This window comes from Mesoplodon densirostris, chromosome 15, assembly GCF_025265405.1.
Source record: "Mesoplodon densirostris isolate mMesDen1 chromosome 15, mMesDen1 primary haplotype, whole genome shotgun sequence".
Lineage (NCBI taxonomy): Eukaryota > Metazoa > Chordata > Mammalia > Artiodactyla > Ziphiidae > Mesoplodon > Mesoplodon densirostris.
This window is the reverse complement of record NC_082675.1, coordinates 20477755-20494648: the sequence shown is the minus strand read 5'-3', so window position 1 is coordinate 20494648 and position 16894 is coordinate 20477755. Positions and strand designations below refer to the sequence as shown.

The window sequence follows — 16894 nt, the reverse complement described above, 5'->3', positions numbered from 1 at the left end:
CAACTTTAGGTAGCCTCTCTGCTGATGGGTGAGGCTGTGTTCCTATCTGGCTGGTTGTTTGGACTGAGGCGTTCCAGCACTGGAGCCTGCAGGTTGTTGGGTGGGGGCAGGTCTTGGTGCCAAAATGGGGGCCTCCAGGAGAGCTCACACTTACCAGTGTTCCCTGGGACCTCTGCCTCCAGTGTCCTTGCCCCCCCACCCAGTGAGCCATAGCTGACCCCTGCCTCCCCAGGAGACCCTCCAAGACCTGTAAGTAGGTCTAGCCCAGGTTCCTATGGAGGTGCTGCTTTGTGCTGGGTCCCAGTGCATGTGAGACCTTGTGTGTGCCCTTCAAAAGTGGAGTCTCTGTTTCCCCAGCCCTGCGCAACTCCTGAACTCAAGCCCCACTAGCCTTCAAAGCTAAATGCCCTGGGGGTTCCTCCTCCTGACGCTAGACCCTCAGACTGTCTTGGAAGGCAACTTTTTCCCCAAGATTTATTATTTATTTATTTATTTCATTTATTATTTATATTTGGCTGCATCGGGTCTTAGTTGCAGCACACGTGGGATCTTCATTGAGGCACCTGTGCTCTTCGTTGTGGTGTGTGGGCTTCCCTCTAGTTGTGGGTGTGGGTCTTCTCTCTTGTTGTGGTGCACGGGTTCCAGAGGGCTGGGCTCTGTAGTTTGCAGCATGTGGGCTCTGGTTGAGGTGTGTGAGCTCAGTAGTTGCGGCGTGCGCGGGCTTAGTTGCCCCGTGGCACGTGGAATCTTAGATCCCTGACCAGGTATCAAACCCACATCCTTGGATTGTGAGAGGGAAGTCCCTGGAGGGCTTTTTTTTTTTTTTTTTTTTTTTTTGCAGTACGCGGGCCTCTCACTGTGGTGGCCTCTCCCGTTGTGGAGCACAGGCTCCGGACGCGCAGGCTCAGCGGCCATGGCTCACGGGCCCAGCCGCTCCGGGGCATGTGGGATCTTCCCGGACCGGGGCACGAACCCACGTCCCCTGCATCGGCAGGCGGACCCTCAACCACTGCGCCACCAGGGGAGCCCTTGGAAGAGGCTCTTTTTAAGTGGGACTGTGCCCCTGTGTAGCCTGCGTGGGTTTAATACTTTGTTGGTGCAGGTGCTGCCTTTAGTAAGGAGGTCTGCCACCTCTTTCCTCAGCGTATGCTGGCCGTTACCCGTTGATAGGTGGTGTGACGGATGTGGTGGTGACCAGAGCCTACACTGGCTATCGAGTGAGGCCTCCTCTTTGCTCTGTGGTTGTCACTGCCGTGTCAGGGGCAGTGTCTGCTCCTTAGCTGCTGGAGTAGAAGCCCCCAGGTCTGTTTCTGAGCTGCGGTGCAAGGTAGGTGGGATTGGAGCACTCCCACTGGGAGAGAAGCCACTGAGTATTCCTCCTTTGGAGCTTTCACCTGTGAATGTGCTCTGTTGTGTCACTCCTCCCCCGCTGCGCGGGCTCACAAAGTACGGTGTTGTTGGCACTGGTCCCACCTTAACTGCGGTGAGCCGGCAGTCGGCCCCGGTGACTCTCAGGCATTGTTTTCACCAGGCCAGCAGTGCACGTGCACTGAACTCAGGTCCCAGGACCGCAGCAGTGCTGCACCTGGACCTGCTGCGGGGGCAGCTTGGACTCCGGCCTGGCCCAGCCCCGCATGTATGTACCCACGGAGCCCTCGGCTGCCAAAGCCAGACCTGTTCCAGCCGAGGGGGCGCTCGTCCTCTTGGACGTTCAGCGGGAGCTGAATTTATAAAGCCGCCAGTGGAGGTGTAAATCCAGTTCACGCAGCCGGAAGGAGAGACTTCAGCTCTTCTTCCGTAGTTTCAGGGCCCCTGGTGCTCAGCTGTGGCTTCAGCCCCACCTCTGCGTGCGGGCCACCCATGGGCATCTGCTCCCGAGGCTGCTGGAGCGCACGAGCCAGCTCGGGCGAGTGGGCTGCCTAGACGGGGGCCCCTCCCAGAGCCCGGGGAGGCAGGGGCCGCACGTGGGGGAAGAGGCTGTGGTGGTGGCCCTGCGCTTCGCGTGCCTCTTAAAAATGGCACTTCACTTCTGTGGCGGCCTGGGCTGCTTCCACCAGCATTCCTGGTTGCAGAGCTCCGCACTCCCACCCCTACAGCCTGTCTCTGCATAGCCAGCAGCAGGCCTCTCCCCGGGTCTGTTCTTTAAACCCCACTTTCGGGCACGCAGCCCCTGCCCATCCCAGCGGACACAGGCCTCAGGCTGGGGTGTGTAGGGCTGTGGCACAGACTATCCGCCTAGTTCTCACTCTGTTGTGCCTGTCACGGACCGGTTGCTGCGTTCTCCTCTGAGCCTCAGAAGCTCCTTTTCTGTCCCGGCCGATCTCTCCGCCGGTGACGGGACCTCCCCTCCCAGGGGCGCAGGTCCTGTCCTGCTGCTTTTTTTTTTTTGTCTTTCTTTTGTCCTACCTGGTTACGCGGAGCTCTTTCTTGTCCTTTCTGGTGTCCGAGGTCCTCTGCTGGTGTCCAGCAGGTGTCCTCTGAGAGCCGTTCCATTTGTACATGTGTTCTTGGCGTCTTGTGGGCGGAGCTGAGCTCCACACCCTCCTGCTCTGCCATCTCGACTCAGTGTCACAAATGCTTTTTAAAGTAAGTTCATTTTTTAAAAACGTAAAAGGAAGGTGGACAGTCGCATCATATTTACAATTTTTAGTCAACTCTGTTATTGGTAACTCTTAAGCCACGGAGTTGACTTGAACACATCAGGCAAAAATGTCAAACGTGATTACTGGAGCCCTTTTGATACGAGTCAATGGGTTGGTCTTTAAAATGGATCCCACGAGGTCCGCTCTAAGGAAGTTCTGTGGCCAGCAAAGCTGCTCCAAGGGATGCCTGCAGAGAGTTCTCATGGACCCCGTGGGGCCTTGTGTTTGCCTGCAGGGCCCGCGACTACTCGGCGCCGGTCAACTTCATCAGCGCGGGTCTCAAGAAAGGGGCGGCAGAAGAGCCGGAGCTGGAAGGCTCCGACGACGAGGAGAAACCTGTTAAGCAGGATGAATTTCCTAAGGATTTCGGACCAAAGAAGTTAAAAACGGTAGCATTTTTATTGAAGGATTGTGACCTTAGTAATAGCCCTGGAAGATCACTTTGGCCCAAGCATCTGCTGGGGGAGGGGTCCAGCTGGAGGCCGCTCGTGTGGGTCTCTCCCTGTGAGGTAGGTTTCCCTGAGGGGTGATATGTGCAGTGCAGTCTTGTCTCTTTCCTGAGACATGTCACAGATATGTTTGGTTTGTACAATAGGATACTTTTCACAACGCTCTGTGACTGCCAGGCCATGTTCCCATCAGCCAAGCTTTCTTTCTTACGTTTTTCCTTCTTTTGATTTTTCTTCTTCTTTTCAGGGTGGCAATTTTAAACCCAGCCAGAAAGGTTTTGCAGGAGGAACCAAGTCTTTCATGGATTTTGGCAGCTGGGAAAGACACACAAAAGGAATTGGACAGAAGCTTCTTCAGAAGATGGGCTATGTCCCTGGAAGAGGCCTCGGGAAGAACGCACAAGGTGTGGTACCCCCACTCCGCTGTCTCACACGAGGGCGGCCAGGCAGAGGCCGCAAGAGCAGCTGGGGCGTGGTTTGCCTTTTCTCTGCTTTTTCGCTTTTCTGGCAGCACATGACAGTTGTGCTCCAAGCCACTGCACTTTATCAGAACTCAAGTTACATAAAATACACTTATTTTAGCAGGAGGGAGAGGTTAGGGTTCAAATAGGCTGCAGGCTGATAGGCTGAAAACAGGCTTCTTTCTGGCCCGCCCAGTGTTTCTAAAAAAATCAAACTGGTTGCCAGTGTTTAAAAACCTGAATTCTAGATTTGCTTGGCAGTGACTGGTTTAGCTGAATCTTCTTGCCCCGGGTAGCAGCCACGGCCTTATTCTGGAAGCTTTCTCCACACCCCAACCCACTTTCCTTGTCCCTGTTAATGTTTCTGGGCCCTGAAGGCATATGAGTCTGTGGTCCCTGCTCACAAAGGGGCAGGATACGTAACTGTTAGCTGTATGAAAAATCCATGGACTTGAGTGAAGATGGAAAAGGTGACCTGGAATGAGTGAGGGACGTTCTAATGTGGCATTTCCACAGTACTAGCTGGAAGGGGTGTGGTGGGCAGTTCTTCACTGAAATGTTGTAGTCCTGTTTGTAAACTTTTTTTTACAGGAAAGACACATTTATTTCCAAGGCTTAAATATGTTATAGAACAAGTTAAGCATGGGAGACATGAAGTACTAAGTAAAATAGATGGAGTTTCATATTAAATGGCAGCTTCACCTCACTTTAATCAGAATTAATATATTATCTGAATTACTGCCCTTTCTATATTAATAGGCTTCCAAATTAACAACGTGTAGACTCTAGTATGCCAGAGTTTCCAGTTATAAATGAATATTCCCATCCACTAAAAAAATGAATCCAAGTGGAAATGGAAATCTGCATTTAGGACATACATATGGTGATATCCACACACTGCTCTGTGGCAGCATAAATGCACAGACACTTCCGGTCACCCGGGAGCGGAACAGTGTTGGGAGGGCAGAAGTGCACTCTCCTTCCTGGGTGGTGCGTCGTCTTGAGTAAGGACCCAGGAGTGTGGTCCCCCTCACACACATGGCAAATGCCATGACCTGAAGTCTCTGTCTTTTGCTGAAATTTGTCAGGTATCATCAACCCAATCGAAGCCAAGCAGAGAAAGGGGAAGGGCGCTGTGGGGGCATACGGCTCGGAGCGCACCACTCAGCTCCTGCAAGACTTCCCCGTGGCTGACTCCGAAGAAGAAGCTGAGGAGGTGAGTCAGGAGACGGGCCAGGTGCTGTCTGTGCCCCTTTCAACTGGTGTTTGTTCATATGCTCGCTCACTCGCCCAGCTACCGTGCGCCATTCACTGTGCTGGAGGCTGGTGTCCCACGCTGAACGGGTGTGGAGCCTGGTGGACAGGGACACGGTAAACAAGTAACCACACTGTGGTTGCAGGAAGCCCTGGGGAGAACATAGGGTTGGGTGTGTCGGGAAGGGGTCTCAGCATTGGTAAGGGCGGGGAGCGGGTGTCAAGCAGTGTCCTTGGCTGGGTTTAGTGTTACACAGCACGGTCCTCGGCACAGAACCTTGTGAAAGTCTCACCGACCCCACCTGTGGTAAAAAGTGGCCCTTCCTTCTTGTGATGGACTGTATCCCTCTGACTCAGGAATTTCAGAAGGAGCTGAGCCAGTGGAGGAAAGACCCCAGTGGAAGCAAGAAGAAGCCCAGATACTCTTACAAGACAGTGGAAGAATTGAAAGCCAAGGGCAGGATTAGCAAGAAGCTTGCTGCTCCCCAGAAGGAGCTTTCTCAGGTCAAGGTACGGGGCCCATGGATGCCTGGTCCAGGATGGGGGCTTGGAAGACACACAGTTACCCCACACACCAGAGCAGTCACCGAACATTTGCTCGTAAGGTTCCCGCGGGCCTTCCATCCCGGCTGTGTGTGTGCTGCTTCTGTGGCGTGAAGCAGCCTGTGCCCACTCCCCGCACTCACGCTCAGGCTCATTGCCGTCCCAACCCTGTGCCAAGCGCTCCTTGTGGTGTGAGAGTGCTAAATCGAACAATGTCTCCAGCTTTCTGGAGCTTGCTATCAGTGAATTTAATGATGCTCCTGTCATTCTGCTGCTATGATGTTCCTGTTATTCTGTTGCTAGACTTTTAACATTTCTGGTTTGGTTTGGGGCAGGTTAGTTTGTGTATAAAGGCTTGTCTTTGTTTTATAGCTGTTAAGGATAGATTCCTAGAAGTGCAGTCACAGGCTAAAGTCTTCAAGGCTCTTAAATCGTGGGAAGGTTGCACTAACTCACTTCTTGAGCAGGAGTGGGCCCTCGGGGCATCCCAGAGTTGCATTTAAGATGATTACCACTGTTCTGTACGGATAGTCTGAGGCTTTTCCATTACTGTCCCTAGTGGCCAGAGAACATTGGTGACAGATGTCTGTTGTAGGGGACATAGCGTAGAAGATACAGTGTGTGTGTATTACAGAAAGTCGAGTGGGGTTCTCAGAGGCCACGGTGTTGTGTATCAGGTTACTTGGGTACCTGGTGAGAAGTGCAGATGTCCAGGTCACAGCTGGAGATTTTGAGGCCGTAGATCTAGATGGGGCCTGAGGGCTCATGCTGTTATTTTCCCCCAGGTATTTGTAGATCTAGATGGGGCCTGAGGGCTCATGCTCAGTTATTTTCCCCCGGGTATTTGTAATACAGGTGGTTCAGAGATTACACTGTCACCTCAGGTGATGGCGATGCTTCTGTTTCATCACAGCCACGTTCTCGTTTCCTCAGTCTCCTTCAGACATGGAAGGTAGCTCATTTCCTTGGTTGCCTTTGTGCTTTTGTATGTTTCATGTTGTTTTTAAATTAAACAACTATTACTACAGAGCAGTATGCAGTACATTTTAGACAATTAGGAAATAGAGGCAAAAACATTAGAATTACTTTCCTTTCCCATAAATGACTGGTTTTCACACCCGTGATGTACATCCTTGCAGGTGTTTTTGTCTAAATATGCATTTTTTAACCAAAATATGATATTTTGATTGTGTATGTTGTCCCATTGCCTGCTCTGATCAGTACAGCCTCTACTTTTCCATGAAAATAGATTTTCATCTCAACTAAATAGTCCACATTCATATTTCATCAGTTTTGCTAAAAAGTCTTCTCCATCCAGTTGGTCCAGGGGGACCGAGTCAAGGACCGGTTGGTTGTTTGTACCTGGTTGTTTTGTCCCTGGAGTCTCCTCCAATCTAGCGCGGCCCAGGCCCCACTTTGAGAAGCACCGCCCTTCTCCAGCTCTGCTGGGCGGTGTGGTTTTGACACGTTCCCACCAGCGTCGTGCCTTCCCCGGGCTCAGGTGTGTGTCTAACAGGGCAGCAGTGGTGAGCATTAACCCGCGTGTCCTCTGCCACCTTCTCCAAGGTCATAGACATGACGGGCCGGGAGCAGAAGGTCTACTACAGCTACAGCCAGATCAGCCACAAGCACAGCGTCCCCGACGATGGGCTCCCGCTGCAGTCACAGCAGCTGCCCCAGCCCGGCAAGGAGGCCAAGGCCCCCGGCTTCGCACTGCCGGAGCTGGAGCACAACCTGCAGCTGCTCATCGACCTCACAGAGCAGGAGATCATCCAGAACGACCGGCAGCTGCAATACGAGCGAGACATGGTGATCAACCTTTCCCATGAGCTGGAAAAGGTGTCGGAGGTCCTGGAGCACGAGGAACGGGCCATCTCCAACCTGAGCAAGGTTCTGGGGCTCGTGGAGGAGTGCGAGCGGCGCCTGCAGCCCGGCTGCAGTGACCCCCTCACCCTGGACGAGTGTGCCCGCATCTTTGAGACCCTGCAGGACAAGTACTACGAGGAGTACAGGATGTCCGACCGCGTGGACCTGGCCGTGGCCATCGTCTACCCGCTCATGAAGGACTACTTCAAGGAGTGGGACCCCCTCAAGGTGAGTGGGCGGGGAGTCCGCCACGCTGCCTCTCCTCTGGGGCAGGCCTGGGTGCGAGACGGTCCAGGGGGCTGTCAGCCGGCTGCCTCTCAGCTGCGGCTGCCTCTCAGCTGCTGTGTTTCTCCTCAGGACTGTACGTACGGCACCGAGATCATCTCCAAGTGGAAAAGCCTCCTGGAGAACGACCAGCTGTTGTCCCACGGGGGGCAGGACCTCTCGGCAGACGCCTTCCACAGGTGCTCCTTGGGGGGGACGGGGCTTACTGCCTGTGTGAGCCCTCGGCCACGTGCCGGTGCTGCTCGGGGAATTTAAATTCATTCATTAGTTCACCCCACGCCTGTCAAGTGCCCGTTGAGGGTCTGGCTGTGTTCCGTGCTGCCTTACCCTGGGAGTGAAGAGACGGCCTGTCTCCAGTGAGGGGAAAAGGCAGGTGGTAACCAAGGAAGTGGACAGATAAACCCAGGCTGCCACCTGGGTCCAGCAGTAGAGAATGACAAGGGTGCCCACCTGTGTATGTGCACCTGTTGGGGGGGGCACAGGTCTCTCGGGGGAGGTGACGTTGAAGCTGTGACCCGAAGCATGAGGCTGTGCAGATAGAGCTCCAGCTGCGGAAGCACACGACGCTTGCGGGGGTGTGGGGGGGTGGGACCCGACAGCAGCCCTGCCAGGGAGGCAGGTGCTACTGAGGAGACAGGCCCTGAGGCCGAGTGGGCGGCCAGGAGAGCAGTGTCAAGGCGGGCGCACGTCTGGCCAACACATGGGCCGGTCCGATGGTTGTCTGTGACTGGAGTGCCCCGCTGTTGCCATTTTCATTCTTACCCGGTGGGTGGCGGAGTACTTTGCACACGTGGAAACCAGTCAGTGCTTTTCGCCAGCCGCCCTCTCCCTTCCTCGCATAGGCTGATATGGGAAGTCTGGATGCCCTTTGTTCGAAGTATCGTCACTCACTGGCAACCGAGGAACTGTGACCCGATGGTAGACTTCCTGGACAGCTGGGTGCACATCGTTCCCGTGTGGATCCTGGACAACATCCTGGACCAGCTCGTCTTCCCCAAGCTGCAGAAGGAGGTGGGCCGGGCGTGGGAAACGGTGGTCATCAGGAAACACGGGGACTGTTTCGCATTTCTCTTCATCCTCTCAACTGCTGTTACAATGCCCAGAATTCATCAACACGGCCACTGTTCTGTAATGTTAACTCCAGCCCTTCGCTCAGCACTTTCCCCCAAAACCCTCCCTTAATAGGGAATCCATTTACTTGGCTTCTTTAGTAAAATCAGAATTGTGCCATTTCTGAGATTTAATACAGATTGCATGGGTCTATTGGTGGGTCGGTGTCCCTGTTTGGGGGAAATGTAATGGAGACCGTGTCGCCCATACGCGCGCCGAAGACGGGGACCTCCGCCTCGTGTGGCTGCCCCACAGGCCGTGTGAACTGCTGCCTTTCCCCCACTCCTCCTGCAGGTGGACAACTGGAACCCGCTGACAGACACCGTCCCCATCCACTCGTGGATCCACCCGTGGCTGCCTCTCATGCAGGCGCGCCTGGAGCCGCTCTACCCCCCCATCCGCAGCAAGCTGGCCAGCGCCCTGCAGAAGTGGCACCCCAGCGACTCCTCGGCCAAGCTCATCCTCCAGCCCTGGAAAGATGTCTTCACCCCCGGCTCCTGGGAAGCATTCATGGTCAAGAACATAGTGCCCAAACTGGGTAAGGAAATGGGGAGATGCATCCAAGTCGAGCAGCTTCAGTGCCTGGTTTCTGTGGTTGGTGGTAATGATGCTGCTGCTTAAAAACATGGCCTTTGAGCTCTGAGCACACGATAGTTCTCCGTGTAAGAGGTGGCGTTTTGTGTATTGTCATACTGGATTCTAAAACTAGAGCTATTTCTGGGTTAGAGAAGAAAACAATTTTTAAGAATTGCCACAAGAGCTTAAACTTGACCTTTAAAAGCAGATCGAAGGCCGACATTGTCTGGTGATGCCGCTGCTGTGTGGCTTTGCCTTAGAGGCTGGGTTTCTCTTCCAGGGATGTGCCTCGGGGAGTTGGTCATCAACCCCCACCAGCAGCACATGGATGCTTTTTATTGGGTCATCGACTGGGAAGGGATGATCTCTGTCTCCAGCCTGGTGGGGCTTCTTGAAAAGCACTTCTTCCCCAAGTGGCTTCAGGTACGCTTTGTTTCGCTTTGTTGGGGTGCGTTGGGGACAAGGAGGGAGTCACTGGAGCCTTGGGTGGCAGTGCCGTGGCCACACAATGAAGGTAAACTACGCGGCAAGGTAAGAATGAGGCAGGCAGGAACAGCGAGCACCACTTTATTGGACATTTGCCACGTGCCCGATGCTGTTCTAAGCACTTGATCTGATTACCCCCCTCCTCACAACAGCCCTGTAAGGTGGGGACTGGTATCGCTTGTGTAGGTGGGAGGCCGAGGTGCAGTTTACATGCAGGGCACTTAGCTACCGAGCTGACCCCCTAAAACCCTTGCAGGTATCATCAGCTTGTAGGAGCAGGACCCAAACAAAACAAGTGGCCCCTTTGGAAGTTTTGCTCCCCTTTGTTGCCACTGTGGATGCAGGTTTCTTATTAGTTCCCTTTTGGCAGGTGCTGTGCTCCTGGCTCAGTAACAGCCCAAATTACGAGGAGATCACCAAGTGGTACCTGGGTTGGAAGTCCATGTTCTCAGACCAAGTGCTGGCGCACCCATCTGTCAAGGACAAATTTAACGAGGCACTTGATATCATGAACAGGGCGGTGTCCTCCAATGTCGGTGAGTGAGGGTTCCATTTTGTGGAGGTCCTGGGCCTGAGCTCCACGTTTCTGAGCATGGAAATGACACAGAGTTTCCATGTACCAGTGGGCTCACCTCCAGGGCACACCGACTCTTGCCCACAAGACCCATCAGGTACTTATTTAGCTAGCAGCCACTCCCCCACCTCCTGGGGCTGGGAAGGGCGTTTTTCCTGAATGGGCACTCACTTAAGCTAGGTCTGGGCTCTTTGGCATGTCTGCCCGGCCGGCGTTCTGTGGCCACTCCAGTGTAACAGCTCATGGCATGGAGCTGGGTGACAGTCTAACACATAGTAGTTGCTTAACTTCTTTAGCCCATTTTCTTTACCTGTAAAGCAGTAGTAAGGACCCACTTCCAGGTTTTTATTAAGAACCTAGGGGGACCAAGGTACTGTTGATGGATGGCACTCAGTAGGTGGTGTCTTTGGTGTGTCAGAAATAGGCAGCTGACTGTTCGTTTACTATCTATCTATTCCTGAACTACTCAGTTCTAGGCAAGTCCCTCTGCCTGCGAGCCACTCAGCCAGTCCTGTGTGAAGAGTGTGCTCACATCTCAAAGCAAAGGCCAATGGAGCACCTAATCTAGCCATGTTTCACAGAGAAGCTCAAGAAGGTCAAGAGCTCATTCAAGGTCACAGAACTACAGAGTGGCAGCTGGGATTGTAATTTCTATTTCCCGAGGCGAGGTTTTAATTCTTTCTACTTAGCCTATTACATGAAAATGGACTTAGAATTCATAGACAGACACATACTGCATTTAATGAGGCAAATATGGTCCTGTATATCCCTTCATCTGTGAAGCTGAAACATGTGTGTTTCAGCTCCCCAGATATATTTAAAGTTCTTCCAGGGCTGGGGGCCTGTATGGGTAAGTTAAATATATAACTAGTATAGGCCATATGTCTTCAGGGTTCTAAAAGCTGCCCTGGGGGAAGTGTGGAGTGAAAACTCTAGCAAGAAGGGAATAGAACAGTGGCTAATGACTGTCAAGGTTTCTGGCCCATAAGAATAAATCCTTTGCTGATGCTTCTTTATTATGTGAAATATTTAATAATCTCTGGTTATTAGGTATTAACCAGAGATTTTTATGTGACTGCAGCCAGCTGGCCACACTTCCCCCAAGGTGCTTGATCATCTGGTTTATTTTAAGCCAGCGCTCTGAGGCCCCAGGAGGCCTTAGGAGATGCCGCCTGTGGCATGCCAAGCCCTAGGCCAAGGCGGCGTCTCCATTTCTGTCATGCTGGGACCTGTCCCTCACCACCCCCCACTCTGTATCTGCCAGGTGCCTACATGCAGCCCGGAGCACGGGAGAACATCGCCTACCTCACCCACACGGAGCGGAGGAAGGATTTCCAGTACGAGGCCATGCAGGAGCGGCGGGAGGCTGAGAACATGGCCCAGAGAGGCATCGGCGTGGCTGCCAGCTCCGTGCCCATGAACTTTAAAGACCTCATTGAGACCAAGGCCGAGGAGCACAACATCGTCTTCATGCCCGTCATCGGGAAGCGACACGAGGGGAAGCAGCTGTACACCTTCGGCCGCATCGTCATCTACATCGATCGGGGTGTGGTGTTCGTGCAGGGGGAGAAGACCTGGGTGCCCACCTCCCTGCAGAGCCTGATTGACATGGCCAAGTAGCCCGCAGCGCCTGCCATGGACGGATTGGGGAATAAACAAACTAATTTAAATCACAGTTGACGTACTTCCTGCTCTGTCTGAAAGGGGACTCACTGCAGTCCCTCCGTGGCGACCACCTCTGCCGACACATCACAGCGGGTTCAAGTCAGTGGCTGAAGGATCTTCTGTCTTGTTCCTGATGATCTCGAGACCCTCACAGTCCTGGTAATCCGGTTCTTCCCGAAAGGCCCAAGTGTCCGTGGAGAGTTGTGTTAGCTTCTGTACAGGAAACCAGTGGACGGAGGTGTCATTAAATACGTCCGTGTACTGTGAGGTCTGAGGGAGTGCCAGCTCCTCCCCTCCTTTCAGAATCTGAGCGGGAAAATTCAAAAGTAAAACAAAGAGTCCCAGTAAGGCCCACCCTCCTGGGTTAGATTCCCGTTTTACTGTTCACCCCCACCTCCCACGTTATTCTTTTTCTAAAAAATAAGGAGTAAGGTATTTTAGTGCTTTGTGCAATGAGTTGGAAGCCCCAAGGGCAGTGCCTACGGGAGACCAGATACTAAGAATAGAGGAAATAATTAATTAGGAAACGCTGAAGCGATGCACTAAAACGTCCTGGCTTTCTGGAACACAGACCCCTCGCGCGAGCTGACGGTGCTGTGACCTCGCTGTGCCGTCAGCCCCTCGGGAGCTCCCGCCACTACAGGTGAAAGCGGAATTCTCCAGGGTGATGGAGATGTGTGTGTGGTGTCCCACCCCAGCCCCTTCACTCAGGCAGATACCTTTGCAACATACGGATAATGTTTCTGCAGAATCCTTGTCAACAACCTAGAAAAATTTTTTAAAAATCTGATTAGGCGGTTTGAGAGTGGTTTCATTCAACTTAAGACACAGAAGGGCAAGATGACTGAAATAGATCAAAAAATCTTTTAAAAATGTGGGATGTAGAGTAGGTTAAATATTTAGTAGGAGGTGTGAATGCCCCAGTCATTGCCCATTTCATCAGAGAAGAATGACAGCAGACACCGAGGCATCGTGAAGCAGGAGGATGTTATGCAGCCATAAGAAGAGAAATCAAATGTTTTTTCCCCATTTTAAGAAGCTGTTTCTGCCTGTCCTAAGGGAAGGGAGGAATTATGGGCAGAGACTCCTTAACTTGCTTCCCAGCTTGACTCAGGGCTGACGTCTCCCAGCTCCAACCCTCTGTCCAGGTCCCCATGGAGAAGCCTTTGAGAAGCCTTTCCGAGTGTGAAATGTTTCCTCCTTGTAGGTCAGTCCAAGGAATGGGTTCACCCCAGGGCCCGGTGGCGCCTCGGCGTTCCCAGGCTTACCTTTCCTCGAGTCTTCTGAAGCTGTTCCCAACGATGACCATCTTGGAAAGGGCGGCTATGGACCAGTTTCTCCACAGCAGGTTGTTGTAGAGCGCCGTCCCACAGTGGAGCATGTAAAAGACGGTGGGCTCGCCGCACACACTCCGTTTTCCTTCCTGGGGTACAACGTGCACAGGTGTAAACACACTTCTTACAACAAGGTGAGGGAGGGGCAGAGTGCTAATGAGCTGTGAGTTCTCGCCACCAAAAACTGAATGTAATTCTGTGTGGTGCTGAAGGATGTGTTAGCTCGCTTGCAGTCATCTTACCAAAAAAATGCATCAGATCAACTAGTGCACCTTCAACTTACACGTTACATGTCACCACGGGTCAATGTAGCTGGACAAATGATGAGCTGAGGGGAAGGCAAACTGATGCATCCAATGGAAAAAAACTCCTACTACATTCTCTTGTGAAATAGTTACACAAGCAGTGCATGTGAGCATGTGAGCTCTATAGGATTATACGGGACTACAAGTCAGGAAATCATGACGTCCAGAAAGAACTCGCGTTTACTTAACAAATGCATGTCCCATGAACGCAGGAGGCTCTGGACTAAGGAAGGGCCAGCTTGGGTCCGTGACAGCAGACGTCACCGTCCCTCAGGTACCTGTGTTTCCTGAGTCCCTCTCTGCAGCTCCCTGTCGGAACTCAGTCCTTTTCAAACGTGCCCGGGGGGGTCCATGGGGGGTCCAGTCACCGCCTCCTGAGAACCTCTGCTCTGTGCCATCTCTGCCACCTCTCCGGCGGGAACAAGCCCCCTGGCCCTTGCTGTCTGGCACCAGCGACCCTAGGCCTCTCTTCTCTCCCTGCAGCTTCCCCGGCCCATGACACGCTGGCCGTGGTTCCTGAGCAGCGGCTCTGCCCAGGCTGCCTGCAGTCCTGGCTCTCAGCAAGCTCCCGGGAGACCTTCAAATCCCAGCTCAGACCCAGGAAGCCTTCCTGGACCCCCGGGACAGCACAGGTGTCCTCCGTCTCAGTTCCTAGACGTGGCTCTGCTCGCTGTCCACTCATCATGCCCCTGTTCACAGCCACGTGCCCTGCAGTGGCGGCGAGCAGCGCCCACCGCCCTCAGGCTCCCCAGAGCTCCCTGCCTCGCACAGAGCAGGCACTCAGAGCTCAGGATGACCTGAGCTGAACGGCAGTGTTTTAGGACCCCGCCAACGTCAGAGACTGATTCTCCTCTCTGCTGGGCCTAATTTTCATGTTTCATAATAAGCAATGAGATGGCGGTTTCAGAACAGAGAGGAAGAAAATGATTCTATGATCCCCAAGACAATGCCTGACTAAATGTAGAGGTATCTGCCTGGAGTCGCTCCAGCCCTTGGCTTGTGCAATGATGTTTTTTCCAGAGGTCTCAGAAATCTTGAATGCCAACCTTTTTAGGGGGTGCAGGGTAGGCCAAGGACTTAGCTGTAACTCTCAGCCAGGTGCTATGCACGTGACTGGTCTACGGCTTCCCCTCACCAGGACACAGGGCACGTTCCAACCGGAAGGACCTCGTTTGAGGTACGGAGACTGCCCTCTGTTCTCCTGCAGCAACAGTAAATACCAACTCAGCATAACATTGGGACACAATTCTTAACGAGAATTTTGCAAACCTAACGTGTTCGTGCCCTTGTGTGATTATTTTCTTCTGACAGGCACAACATAGGTCCAAACGGGGTGACAGACCAGCCACATACGGACGCCCTGGGGAGGAGGCACTGCTAGTCACAGGGCCTGGGGTCAGCCTGGGGAGCAGCTGCCCAGCCCTCCCCGCTCCCCTCTCTTAAACCACGTACCTCGTTCTCACTGAGAACAACCACGCCAAGGGTGCTAAGAACCGCAATTTCCAGCTGGCTAAACAGAGGGTCATACACCCAGCAGTGACTTCTGGGGATCTGCAGAGGGCAAATGAGTGGCTTCGTCAACATCTGTGTGCACAAGACCAAGGAAGGAGACAATAAAGGATACCGAAATTTACCTGGCACTTTTCCAGGAAGAGAAGCAAAAACGCGAGCTGGTTCCTAGCTATGACGCAGGTGGCGAAGTTCCCCACGCCGTAACACACGCACTTCAAGTGGCAGGCTCCTGTGACTGGGGTCTCCTCTGGGACCGAGTCAGGGGCCACATCTGACTCACCTGGTGATGCGTCGAGATGCAGGTTTCCAAGGGCTTCTGACAGGGGCCCCACAGGGGCCTTCAGCTGTTCCAGATACTTCCTAAGACACCTGTGGATGGTTTCTGAAAGAGCAGGCCCAGTACAGTCAGCGGGCAGCTCTGAGCCTGAGAACTGAATCCTCCACGGACCCAGCGAGAAGAGGAGCAGGCTTGAAGAGCCTTCAGCTCCGCAGAGAAAAGGGCTGCTGGCCTCGCTCCCAAACATGCCTGGGACACGCTGCCACGTCCACCCAGAACTGATGGCTGTCCGGTCCCTGGCTACCCACAGCCTACAACCGAAGGGAATGTTTCAAGCAAAAATCAGGCTTCATTCATGGGCACGGTTTCCATCTAATGCTCATTGTCAACTCATTCTAATTTAATAAGCGGCAACCTGGTAAATCCAAGTGATGGTCTGAAATACCTACTTTTTTTTATAATAAAAAAGAATAGAGGGGCAGAGCTCTCAAAATGACACTATAAATAACTGGGAATAAGAATATTTAATGTGTAAAAAACTAAAAAAAAAGGTAGGCTGGGGCTTCTAGACAGTAATGAAAAATACTCTTGTCTAAATTGTTTCACAGAGTGGTGAGTTCTCTTGTCTCTCCTTCTCTTATACTCGTACTGAATTTAGCAGAACAAATCTGTATGTAGAACAAAACAAAAAGCAAACAGCCCTATATTCCCATAATAAGATACCGGTTTTGACTTATCAGCAAAGATACCTTTAAGACCCAGGCTAGGAAAGGTTGCACGAAAAGCTGGCTTTTTTCATCCATGCTGGTCAAAGAATCAGTAAAAGCTTTTTTTTGGAAAACAACTTGACAGTGGATATCAAGTTGATCACTTCCACCTCTGGGAATATATACTTAAAAGATTACCCTAAATTTGGTAAAAGCTTTATGCATAAAGGTGCTCATTGAAAAATTATGTATATTGGGAATTCCCTGGAGGTCCAGTGGTTAAGACTGTGCTTCCACTGCAGGGGGCAGGGGTTTGATCCCTGGTTGGGGAACTGAGATCCCACATGCTGCATGGTGCGGCTAAAAAAATTCTTTTAATTAAAAACAAATTTTCAAGTTTTGATTATTACTGTTTTAAAAAAAGAAAAATTATGTACAATAAATTTTAAAAAAACAACAACAAAAAAGGAAACAAAGTGTCCCTCAATAAAAATTACAACTATGGTATATTCACGTTCTGTATTAATATTTATGTTGCCACAGATTAGGAAGAGATTATAACAGCAGGGGGTGGGGTCTACAATGTAACATCAAGGGGAAGAGCAGGATAAATATAAATTTCAACAACACTGATAATGACAACTAACATTTACTGCCTCCTGTGCAGCAGGCAAGCACTGTCGTAAGCACTTTACTGAATGCCTCATTTAATATTCAAAATTACACTACAGGATATGCACATTTTCATGTCCATTCCACAGATAAAGAAACTGAGGACCAGAGTTAAGTGCCAAAAGACACACAGTTGTAAGGGGGAAGTCAGAATTAGAACCCAGCATGCACACCAC

At 52.1% G+C, this 16894-nt stretch overlaps 2 protein-coding genes across 4 annotated transcripts in view; one reads left to right on the top strand and one right to left on the bottom strand.

Moving 5' to 3' along the window:
• The window catches only part of TFIP11 (tuftelin interacting protein 11), a 30143-nt gene extending 13602 nt beyond the window's left edge, over positions 1-16541 (top strand). Inside the window, exons 3-13 of the mRNA XM_060119592.1 lie at positions 2878-3031; positions 3339-3495; positions 4641-4768; positions 5164-5316; positions 6916-7443; positions 7573-7679; positions 8343-8511; positions 8905-9148; positions 9467-9609; positions 10043-10208; positions 11511-16541. Of these exons, the coding sequence (XP_059975575.1) occupies positions 2878-3031; positions 3339-3495; positions 4641-4768; positions 5164-5316; positions 6916-7443; positions 7573-7679; positions 8343-8511; positions 8905-9148; positions 9467-9609; positions 10043-10208; positions 11511-11866 (2305 nt within the window). The 3' untranslated portion in view covers positions 11867-16541. The remainder of the gene's footprint in view (positions 1-2877; positions 3032-3338; positions 3496-4640; positions 4769-5163; positions 5317-6915; positions 7444-7572; positions 7680-8342; positions 8512-8904; positions 9149-9466; positions 9610-10042; positions 10209-11510) is intronic.
• SRRD (SRR1 domain containing) overlaps positions 3474-16894 on the bottom strand; it is a 31535-nt gene continuing 18114 nt past the window's right edge. Inside the window, exons 3-8 of one of the 3 annotated variants that reach the window (XR_009534560.1) lie at positions 15185-15444; positions 15003-15101; positions 13180-13334; positions 12631-12676; positions 8263-12217; positions 3474-7738 (exon numbers count right to left, since the gene is read on the bottom strand). Coding sequence is in view for 1 of the 3 variants with exons in the window: in XM_060119593.1 (XP_059975576.1) it covers positions 11996-12217; positions 12631-12676; positions 13180-13334; positions 15003-15101; positions 15185-15444 (782 nt within the window). In the remaining 2 variants the exon portion in view is untranslated. Of the gene's footprint in view, positions 12218-12630; positions 12677-13179; positions 13335-15002; positions 15102-15184; positions 15445-16894 lie in introns of all 3 variants that reach the window. The other 2 variants (XR_009534561.1, XM_060119593.1) reach the window with 2 other exon arrangements.